Here is a 12,272-nt window from a genome sequence, read left to right on the forward strand (position 1 = left end):
TATAGTCTTAGTATGATTACTGACCGCCAGTTTGTTAGAGAGGTATGCATCCAGTTGTGATAAGCATTTACATCTGTCACATTTGGACTCATTTTGTGGTAGTAGCAAATGGTTGCTGCTAAGCAGGTGATAGTTTATGCTTCATGGGGCCTTGTGCTAGAAAGCTGTCAATAGATGGGGAAAAGGCAAACTGAAGAGCCTTGGTTAAGCTAGAAATATCTGGTGGTATGCGGTTTGTAAAGCTATGGAATTCTGGTGACCGGTAGTCTATCTAGAAGGGAAGGGAAACTGTATAATATATAAAGGAACATACAAAACAGTGTGTAGCTGTCCAACACAATGTAATACAGCACAATATAGTGTAGTATGATATAACTCAGTACAGTATAGCTCTGTACAGCTCATTACAGAACCGTAGTATAAAGTCTTACTAAACAGCAGGCACAGATGCCACAACTGTACCATGGAGAAGGAAGATACTCCAAGGTCCTATAACTGTAATATTGGACTTAGCCTGTATTTCCCATATTTTTATTTTCCAGTCTTGCTATTCTAAGGATCTAATTACAGTCCTCAGAATTTCTACAGGAGCCCGTGTTACATGCAAACACAAGGTTGGAAGCGAGTCCTTTGTCACATGAGAAGTGCATTTCTGAGTTGTGTTTAATGTGAATGTATATCTAACAGAGCAACTTTCCCCTTTTTCTTTCTTTGTCTTTCAAAAGAGGTTGAAAATCTGCCTGAGGTGATTCATTTAGAAAATATTGTACTGGTGTGTGCGTGTGTGTGTGCGTGTGTGTGTGTGTGTGTGTGTGTGTGTGTGTGTGTGTGTGTGTGTGTGTGTGTGTGTGTGTGTGTGTGTGTGTGTGTGTGTTATACCAGAGAAAAGGCTAGACAATGGCACATAACTATTTTCTTTCTCACTCTGAAACGTGTAGCTGACATATTTGTATATAGACAAGCAGATACAATGTTTTAAGTTATACCTTGTCCATAGCAGAGATACTACAGCTGAAAGGTACTGTATCCATCCCCTAATACTATGCTATAAATATTTGGTACACTGTCACCCTCTAACGTAGGACCCATGAGGTCTGGGCTCTGGTGTAGGACCTGAGCCCAAGAGGCTTTCTGACTTTTTAATAGGTGATGCAGCGTTGCATTGATGTAAGATAAGAAAGCCACCAGTGACAAACATTCATGAAGCTTTTTGTTAGCATTGATTAAATACAATGCAAACACTTGTGTTTACTGAAGCATTCTTCAGAATGTGTGTTTTTAACTGGCTTATTTCCTTCAAGCGTCATGTATATTTTGTTTTCATATTACTGACTAATATAAAGTGTATTTTATTTTCTAATCAATATATGCTTAATGTGCATTATGTTTCATTATAAAATCTTGTTTTGGTATCTTAATTCTATTGTTTATATCTTGGGAAGTGTTGTTAATGAAAGGTGTTTTCATGTTAAATCCAACATTCTGTTCCCACAAAGATATAAACTGCCTTAACCCTAGACAGAACAAAATTATTGCAGGCATTAATGTTAGTGTAAGTACAGCATGATTGTCCAATATTTTATCAATTTATTAACACTTACCTACAAGGGACCTGCTGAGCCAAAATAACTTGGCTTTTGTTATATCTTCTGGAATGAAGTTAGGCAATAACGAAGAGGAGAGGTGTTCAAATTTTTTTTCGTTGAGATAAGAAGGCCAATAAGGGGATTGGTTAGCCTCAAGGACAAATTGCTTTACTTTTCCTGTCATTTAACAACAGTATGTTTTTGAGTGTGATATCTATGACCCACTGGTTTTAGAACATGATACACACAAATTTGGAGACTATATCAAAAGGTGAGAAGCATTATCATAGATGCTTGTTGGCAGGTTATCCATGATGCCTGTTAGTGTTGCTCTTCCTTTCTGTATCATGTTGGCCATGGCTTGTCAAACGATCATTGCTTGTTGCTGTGCACCTGTATGCAGAGTCTGCCTCAGTTATTTATTTATTTATTTGCATTTGGTTACTGGGAAGGTCCAGATGGGATATCCAATAGCCCTTTTTAGTGAAGGCCTGGGGAGAAAAGCTCTAAAAACATATTCAGTGAGAGAAAGACTTTGATTATAGCAGGCACTTTGTCAGTGCAAACAATATTTGAAATATAGTTACAGATTCAACATATACTAGGATGGTGTGTGTGTGTGTGTGTGTGTGTGTGTGTGTGTGTGTGTGTGTGTGTGTGTGTGTGTGTGTGTGTGTGTGTGTTTGTGTGTGTGACAAGTAACAGTTTTCAAACAAGGAAAAGCGAAAAATGGGGAGAATGCAGTAAAGAAGGAAGTAGTTAGCGAGTGTTTTCATATTCTCAGCACTTACATTCTGGAGCTTAATTACATTGCTGTCTCTGTCTGTAATACTCACAGTCAGATAACATTGCTAAGCTTGGATAGTTTTTAGATTTCTGCTTCAGCCTGCTCTCTGCCATTCTTTCTGTTTCTGGCTAACAACTTAAGCTTGTTCCTGCCTCAGCTTGAAGTTTGAAACTGTTTTATTTTGGCCTTTATTGTTTACCTTTCTTTACCATTTCCCCTAATTTAACTATTCCTGACCCCATTAAGTATCCTCTCCCTTTGTGTTTTCTTCATCTCACATTCTTTTTCAGCTTCACATCTTGTATAACTTACTTTTTAAATATGTTACTTTTCTGTGTCTTCAGATTCAAATTCATATTTACTTATTGTATTTTTGACTAAATGTGAAACAAATTGAAATGAGGGTTGCATATGTGCAAGCAAATACAATAAACAAGGCATGGAAACCCATAAATCAATAATTTAAAATTATCAAGAATGCTGCTATGCCTTAAAAACTAGATGAATTAAATCGGCTTTCAGGGGACTCATAAGGCTGCCATTGTGGGTGCTTCTGAAACCACCCATACTGTGGAAGAAGATTGCGTGGGTGTAGAACTTGGTAAAATAAAGAACAAAATTCACCCAGCTAACTTCTAACAGTCCCAGAGTAACACACCAAAAGTAAGGACTAGAGGGTATGTACTATCAGTCCTTTAAAATAAGAGGGGAGCAAACCATGTAGAGCTAAATGCACTTCTTAAATGAGCCATTTATATACAGAACTTTCTCCCCTCCTCTTTAGAGAAAATACCTACTGAGAGGTACAGACTGACCTAAAAGTGACTTGTTTCATTGTGTATAGTGAAACATGCTAGTAATATGCATACATTTGTGATTAAATAATTAAAGTAGATGTATGCTAAGAAGTGTACAGAATGATTATGAATATCAGGAAAAGAACATTGTTGTATGAGTAAGGCACTAAATGGCTTAATGGAAGAATTTAGATGGTGTCGGGTGTTGTCCTTTAACAACAGCATTATTGAGAGTATTGGGTCCAGAGAAGAAAAAGCAAAGAGGAAAGTGGCTGAAGATCACCACTGTACTTGTGGAAGGGCACGTACATGGGGACTATCAAGACGCACAAATAAAAAATATATAATTGAAAATTAAAAGTTTGTTTTAATACATGAATGCAATGGCGTGTTGATCTTAAAGATAAATCTGTGCTTATAGTTGTCACAGAGTACATCTTATTAACTAGATTTTGATTCTGTTTTTCTTACTTTGTATTGATTAGTCACAATCTCTGATTAATAATAATCCTATGTGCCCCTCTAGGCAACAATTACAACTTTGGGCCAGAAGATAACAATGAGGACACAATTGGAGTTTTGGTACGGCTAATAACTGAAAAGAGAGGTTAGTACATTTTTTTCTTTTGTAGTAGAATGGAGAGGAAAGTGCTGTGCTTGAAGATATTTAGCTTGTAATATACCTTGACACTCAGACTGAGTTATGAATGTAACTGTATTACCGTGTACACAGGTGATCTCTGGTTCTATTCAGGGATTTATGCATTTTGTGAGTGCCTTCCTTGTGTGAGGTAGTGAGATAGCCCCACACTGGTGTCTGTTACTATGTTCCTTCTTTACATTTTAAATACCCATGGCACCCAAGTCCTTCTTGCCCTCACTGCAGTGAACTTTGATGCCATTCAAAATCATGCAATGACTGTCACTTGGCACCCAGGTTATTATCAGAGAGGGGGCAAAACTGATTGGAACTGATCACTTAGAAACTAATCCTACCATACATACTGTGTCTATCTTTATTTATTGACATTTGTTTACTGGGAAAATCTGACGGGGCACAGCTGCCCTTTTTCAGTGGAGGCCTAGGGGAAAAGCTCCAAGGTATCGTATTTAAGGCAATCAGTATGTACAATAACACATTTTATAATGCAGTTTCAGGGAATGTATAGCATAATAGTGTAATTAATGTTTTTGAATATCAATACAAATTTTAATTTGCAAGCCATGTACTCAGACTTTATAGATAGACGAGTGGTGTATAAGATAGGTAGGAGTAATTTAAGAAATACAGTAGAGTGAAGTATTAGAGAAGATAGGCAAGACTGAATGTTAATAGAGAAGTTGTGATGGAATAGTAATTTGGTTGTGCTAATTATCAGTAGGTATAGTAGTTTAAGTACTACAATAAAGTGAAGTATTAGAAGGGGATACACAGGTTTATTGTTTTAGTGTTTTAAAGGAAGGTATAAGAAAGATAATGAAGGATGTTAAGAGAGGTATGTCACAGATGAGGATCAGGAACAAAGCCAGAAGGCAAAGATCCCAATATAATGATTACTTGGCCTTTTTGTTTGCTGTTTAGTGTTATTTGGACACTCCTTTTTTATTAATTGGATTGTTCCTCAGTTGCCAGGGGTGCTCCTCCCATGAGCTGTTGTATTGGAAATGTTACCACATCTTTTCCTAGTCCCATGGGAGAGTACCCTGAAGATTCTCTGAAATCCTCCTGTAATGTTTCACTGTCTTAAAGTTCCTGATCTAGTGAAAAAATAGGTTACCTATGTCAGTTCAGATCCCATAGTTTGAAGTTGGCATGTTTTTTTTTTTAAGGTAAAGCTTTACATTTAAAATGCTGTTCTTCTGTGCTCTAAACAGTGACATGAGTGTAGCTGCAGCTTTTCATTGTACATGATAAAAAACTCCCTCTTCTGAGGTTTCACCATTCAATATCACTGACTGAGTCTCAGCTTAATATAAATGTAGTTTTAACACTTGTAATGAATATATCACTTTTTTTCTATAAAAAAACAAGATCATGCAATGTCCCATGTACACATGTAAAGAATGCCTTTCTTTGAACACAGGACATGTTTACTCATTCTCAGCTTTCGTCAAAGATCTGGTACTGCATGCTTATCAAATTTTACTTCTCATTCAGGAAGGTGAAGAAGTAATGGGATTCAGGCTTCATCTTGTTTCTCTGTTTTAAGGCCTATGTGGTTGACAACCATGTTCCCTTCTCTGGCTATTAATTTCTTTTACCATCTTGTTTTACTTTGTACTGGATTTTAATCTAGAAGTCCTCTGTCTTTGGTCACCAGGCCTTCTAGGAGGCAATTTCATTGGTGGAGCTCTTTTCCAGATCACATCTAAGTAGTTTTATTGTAGCAACAGGCTAATGTAGTCTGTTCATTCCTGTGATATAATCTTTACATTTAAGATTTGTACCCATTTGTTAACCAGATAAGCCCAGTATGCGCCAGTGCCTGTTTACAGGATTGATGTATGGTCAGTGTTTGGTTAAGTGCACGCTTGGATTCACATAGTGTGTAAGTTAAGACTAAGTAAGTGAAATCCACATTGAAAGTCATTAGTAGTTTATATCCTTAACACTTAAAACTGTATTGTCAGGCACAATAAGGAAATGCTCAGATTTGTGCGGGGTCCAGTGCAATGTCCATGCCTGATTTTATGTAGCTTTTAACAAAGCATTTTTACTGAAATTATATGCATTAAAACAAAGAACTCCCCTGGAATTCCTTAACACAATGAAAAAATGTGAATTAAAGCATTTTTATTTTCCATATTAAAGTTACTATCCTAAAGGAAAGCACGTCACAAATAAAAACAGAAAACACATTTTAATGGAAGAAATCATATACAGAAAGTTGAGAAAATAAGTGTTATCATAGCTTGTACAGCAGTTCTGCAGGCTTTCCAGAGTCAAACACAACCATGAATTATCCTGTCCCTAGACTTCTGTTCTTGATGGTGACTTTTTAAGCCCATACTTAACTGGTAACTATGGCTGCACCCCAGAAGTAATTATTGTGGAACTGTCACTTACCAAGGTGTTTGTGCCTCTCTGCTGCTTTACTGGTTGAATTTCAGCCATGATGTTCCCATACCCTTTCTTCATTGGTAATGCTAACTTCAGAATTATATATATTTAAATGGTAGGGGTGGAGAGGCATACCCCCCACACATGGAGACAATAGGAAGCTCTGACTTCCCACACACCTATGTAGTAACCAAAGTCTGAGTGCATGTGCACTCCACATTTTCCACACTGCCTGTTGGATTGTATGTTAGTTGGGACCTTGCAGTCACCTTAATGTTTATGGGTATCAGCTAGGTTTAAGAAGCCTGTGATGTCCTTCTGTTCTTATGTTGCAGTATCCATAACCTTTAGGTTAGCCTCTGCCTAGCGACCTGAATGTCCAGGCAGTATACAAAAGCTTTAGTCACTGCAAGGTACGTGGGACATCTGACATTGGCCGTAGGGTGTGTGGACCATAAAAGTGACATTTGCACGTACCTTCCTCAGAACTTCTCTGCCGCTAGTCGAACATCAGATTCTGTGAGTTAAAATAAGTACTCTGTTGGGGCTTTTTTTCTTGTTCTTGGTTTGGTCACTGCATGCCTGACCAGGTTCATGTCATCCAGGAAAGGAAAGTGTAGGTGCAGATGTCAGATCCCCCATAAGGATGCCCATGAACTGTGCTTGTTCTTTCTAGGTCCCAACCACGACCATAAATCCTGGGTTGGGAGGGTGGCCTAATGGTTAAGGTGTTTGCCTTACAAACACAAGGTGCAGGTTTGAGTCTCACAAGGGATAATTGGCTAGGCTTAAAATGGCTCACAAGGGCAGTTAGCCTAGTACTAATCTATGAACCTATGAACACAATTTGTCCGGCTTTTGTTCCAAAGACCCTTCACAGCCATCTGCATGTGCTTAATATCTATTTAAAAAACCAAAGACTTAAACACTTAGTTCTTGCTGTGGAAGGGCCATCCTGTCAGACCACTGAGCTTCCAAAAAAGAAGGCCAAAATTACCTGACCTGAGCCTATTGCTGCATCTCCTCCACCTGATGTTCCTCCTGTGGCCAACGTACACTTGGAGGAACGTACGGAATCAGCCAATGCTGCTATAGTGGGGACCATTCTGGAGGCAGCAGAAACAAGAGCTGTAAGCATGTCCGTGGAGGTTACGCAGATGTCGGGTACTGATGACGAGGAGGAACCTCTGCTCATTACGGACATCCAGACCAGCCCTTCTACTTTTAGGGAACTGCCGGAAACTAGGCCCTCCTTAGGCCCTTCCCCCCTTCTAGGCCTGTTCCTCCTTTAAAAAGGAAGCAAAAAAACTAAACATGTATTTCCACCATCTGAAAGCTTGCCTGATTGGCAAGCTGTCTCTCAGAGTATATTCAATGCCTTCATGGCCCTCAGGCCCTCCATGACTGTTTCCCCTCCAGCTCCCCTCCTGTTATCAGCCTTAGGCTTCAGACTTTAGATCCTCTTCCAATTGAAGCTGAAGATTCCTCAGATTCCTTTTCTGACGATTCCCTTTCTAATGTTTCCCAAATGCCATCCCCTCTAGGTTATGCCTCCCCAGAGGAGGACTCCACTGAACAGATTCCCCTAGAGAGGACCTTACATTCAGAGAAACCATCTCTCGGATGAGAGAGCTTTTAAAATGGGACTCTACTGAGATGACAGAAATCCAAAAGAGGTATTATGAGCTTATACAAATGGATACACCTTCACTGCAGACAGGGGTCCAGGAAGTAAATAGTGTGGGAAGAAATAGCCAGGGAATTGTTATGGCTAGGCATGTATAGCCTAGTACCAACCTATAAACCTATGAACCATCTGCCATCCCGCCAGTACTTCCAGCCTTCTTAGACACCTTCAATGCAGATTCTAAAAATCCTGAATCCCAACCCCCTGCTCCTAGATGACCTGACAGATTTTATAAGGTCCCAGAAGGGGCTACATTTCTGATAAAATGTCCTGTTGCAGACCCTGGTACTATTTCGGTCTCTGCGCCAAACCTTCCAGACCATCACTCTCAACCTCTGTCTTTCTAACTGATTAAGACAGTAAAACTATGGAGCACATGGGAAAAAAAGGTGTACACCTCTGCTACTTTGGCCTTTAGGGCCATCAATTACCAGGCTCACATGTGTAAGTATTCCTTGGCCATTTTGTCTCAGGTTTCAAAACTCTTGGCTGATCTCTCAGATTCGCCACTAAGTCCTAAATCTCTAACTCAATCTCCCCATCCTGTCAAGTAACAAAACACTCAATCAGATGCAGTTATTATGCTGCAGAGGCCTCAGCCAGATCGGCAGCTTCTGCCACAGTGCCCAGAAGGTACTCTTGGCTGAGGGTTCAACTCCCTACCTGAGAATATTAGGGCTAAACTTCTTGATACCTCTAAACAGTACTGCCCTGTTTGGGGTCAGAGTGGCAGAACTTTTCAAAGCCCTTCAACAAAAGGGGAAAGAATTACAGGATTTGAAGCATTTGTTTATGTCACCAGTCCCTAACTTCCACAGAAATTACCCCACTAAGGCACAATTCATTAGAAAACATTCTGCCCCTACTACTAATACTAGGGGCAAGAAGAGCTCCAGGAAACCGCAGACACCTTCCAGGCCTGCTCGGGCTACAACCCAGAAAACTTCTTTTCAGGACAAGGCAGGTAGTCTCAGACTACCTGCTTTCTCCTTCACCCCCTCCAGACTCCATACCCCTTTCCCAGAGGCTCTGTCACTGTCTTCCTATCTGGAAAAGCATTACCTCAGACAGGTGAGTCTTATCCATCATAGAAAAGGGTTATTTCATGACTTGGATCATCCCCCCTCCTTAAGTGGCATCCCTCAGCCACCAAAGAACCAGCTGCCCCTATTCCAAACAGTCTTGGACAACCTTCTCTCCCAAGGGACTAACCAACCTGTCCCTCTGTGGGAAGAGGGAAGGGGCTTGTACTCCAGCCTTTTTCTGGTTCCAAGAAAAGACAGCCCATGGAGACCCATCCTGGATCTATCCCACTTCAACCTTTTTCTTCAAGTACCCACTTTCTGCATGCTTACACTCCAGACTCTGTTCCTACTGTTAATGACCCAGGCATTTCTGGCCACACTGGACATGAAAGATGCAGATCTGCATTTCCCCATAAAGCCCAAACAGAGGAAATACTTACGCTTTTCTGTGGATACCTAGCATTTTCAGTTCTCTGCTTTACCCTTTGGAATATGTACTGCACCAAGGATATTCACCAAGTGTCTGGCTCCATTTCTAGCCTATTGCAGAGTCTAAGGGATACAAATGTTCCTATACCTAGATGGCTTCCTGATCCAGGCAGATTGCTACGGTTCTCTACAGAACCATCTCGCGACAGTCATTGGTGTTCTGCAGTCCCTGGGTTTCACTATCAATTTCCTCAAGTCCAAACTAAACCTCTCCCAGGAACATGTTTTCCTGGGTTGCAGAATTAGGATGGATGTTATGAGAGCATTCCTTTCACCCCAAAAGGTAGAAAGCATGAAGGAGTACCGACTCTCTGTCCTAAATGCCCCTGCAGTGACAGCAAGAGAATATCTCAGACTACTGGGGCATATGGAGTCTACTATCCCCTTGTTACCACTCGCAAGACTCCATGTGAGGAGACTTCAGTGGCACCTGAAGTCCACATGGACCATTCCATTCCCTTCCTACCGTGCCTAAGAAAGGAGATCCTTTGGTGGATGGATCAAGTCTCCCTCGACCCAGGACTGCCCTTACAACCCCTCACTTCAGTCCAGCAAATGTACACAGATGCTTCAGACTTGGGTTGGGGGGCTACTATGGGCAGCTTGAAGGTGCAAGGCACATGGACAATCCCTTTCAAGAGGGAGCACATCAACATCAAAGAGATGAGGGCCCTCATCTTTGCACTGAGGGCGTTCCAAAACAATCTGAAGCAAAGGCCCCTTACGCTGTTCACAGACAACACTACTGTTCTCTGTATGTGAACAAACAGGGGGGTACAAGATCTTATTACTATGCAGACTTGCACTGCAGGTCTGGGAATTGGAAGTCCAGCATGGAGACACCCTGCATGCTGTCTACATTCCCTCAACTCAGAACACTCAGACAGACATCTGGAGCAGGTCCATGTCACCATCCCATGAGTGGATGGTAAACAGGGATGTGTTTCTTGACATAGTCCACAGGTGGTGTATGCCACAAATGGATCTGTTTGCCTCCCCTCTGAACAGACAACTTCCTCAGTTTTGTACCAGGACACCCAGCCCTCTAGCGAGGGTGACGGATGCATTCTCTATCTCATGGAAAGGGATATTTCTCTACTCATTCCCCCCTTCCCATGCTTACAAAAAGTCATACTCAAAATTCAGCAGGACAATCCAAAAATCTTAATGGTGACTCCCTTTTGGCCAAGACAGCATTGGTGCCCCATCCTTCTGCATTTAGCCAGGGGCAATCATCACAAGTTACCTCACAGAGTGGACCTACTCACACAAGACACGGGATTCCTAATCCACCCCCACCTGGAATCTCTGAACCTAACTCTGTGGATCCTAGGGTTTTGATCCCTTTCAGACACCTTTACACTGAGGATGTGCTTAATGTCCTGCAGGAGGCCAGGAAACCCAATACTCAGAGATCCTTTCTGTCCAAATGGAAAAGGTTCTCTATTTGGCATTTTAAAAGACAGCTAGACCATTTTCAAGGAGAAGTCCCCTTAGTGCTGTCTTATCTGTGTGAATTATTGCAGGCAGGGTTGGCATATTTTTTTGTTAAGGCCCACCTTGCTGCTCTTTCAGGTTGTCTGCCTCTTGACCCTCCACTTGCCTCCAGACTTCAAGTGAAGTTATTTCTGAAAGGAGTACTACAACTCAGACCCCCCCCCCCCAAGAAGCCAGTTCCACCACCCTGGAACCTAAATTATGTGTTAGAGAAACTCACTGTTGTTCCATTTGAGCCAGCGGCTACAGCTTCTCTAAAATACTGCACTAGGAAAACTGTGCTTTTTGGTGGCCCTGACATTGGCCAGGAGAGTGTCAGAGCTCCAGGCATTTATGGTCACTCCACCCTTTTTAATCTTCCACAAGGACAGGGTAACCCTATGGACTAACCTGTTCTTCATGCCCAAAGTGGTCAATGAGTTGTCCCTTAACCGATGTATCTACCTCCCCACCATTTTTCCACAACCCAAGAATGACAGTGAGAGAGTCCTGCATTCCCTAGACATTCACAGATGACTTAGATTCTATGTAGACAAGACCAAATCCATTAGGAGATCAGAGCAACTGTTGGTTTCCTCTCACCCCCAGGCTCTGGGGAAAGCAGTGACAAAGCAGGCTATTTCTACCTGGATTTCCAAAGCCATCTCCTTCTGTTACACCTACTATGGCAAACACCTGGACAATAAGATTAAAGCCCATTCTGTTAGAGCTATGACCTCATCTGGACCCTTCTTCAAAGGGCTGGACACTGCTTCTATTCTAGAAGTAGCTACCTGGACATCTGTCCATACCTTCACCAAACACTACAAACTGGACCACATCTCCAGATCTAGAGCAGGTTTGGCTAGGGCAATCCTGTATGGATTTTTAAAAAATAGTTCCAAACCACCCTCTTTTTCTTCCCTTTGAGCTATGCCACTCACCCAAAGGTTATGAATACTGCAACATGAGAACACAAAGACATAGAATAGTTGTGTAAAATCTTACCATAACAATAGATGTCCATCTCTTCCATGTTGCAGTATTCTATCTCACTGTCCTACCCCCCGAATAAGCTTTGCTGGATGACTCAGGACTTGTGCAGCTATCCTAGGACTGGGGTGTGACTGGGGTAATCAGTTCCTCGAAAGGTACATGCAGATGTCACTTTATGGCCCATGCACCCTATGGCCAATGTCAGACATTCCACTTACCTTGCCGTGACTAAAGCTTTTGTATACTGGCCAGACATTCGGGTCACTAAATTGAGGCTAACCCAAAGGTTGTGAATACTGCAACATGGAAGAGAAGGGCATCTATGGTTATGGTAAGATTTTACACAACTATTCTTTCCTCAAATGTAG

At 41.5% G+C, this 12,272-nt stretch overlaps 1 protein-coding gene across 1 annotated transcript in view; it reads left to right on the top strand.

Annotated features, from left to right (window-relative positions):
* The window catches only part of RELT (RELT TNF receptor), a 184,813-nt gene that overhangs the window by 122,348 nt on the left and 50,193 nt on the right, over positions 1-12,272 (top strand). Inside the window, exon 7 of the mRNA XM_044071301.1 lies at positions 3,697-3,777. Within this exon, the coding sequence (XP_043927236.1) occupies positions 3,697-3,777 (81 nt within the window). The remainder of the gene's footprint in view (positions 1-3,696; positions 3,778-12,272) is intronic.

Source organism: Protopterus annectens, chromosome 5.part0 (genome assembly GCF_019279795.1).
Source record: "Protopterus annectens isolate FY-2018-M chromosome 5.part0, PAN1.0, whole genome shotgun sequence".
In the NCBI taxonomy this organism is placed as follows: Eukaryota; Metazoa; Chordata; order Ceratodontiformes; family Protopteridae; genus Protopterus; species Protopterus annectens.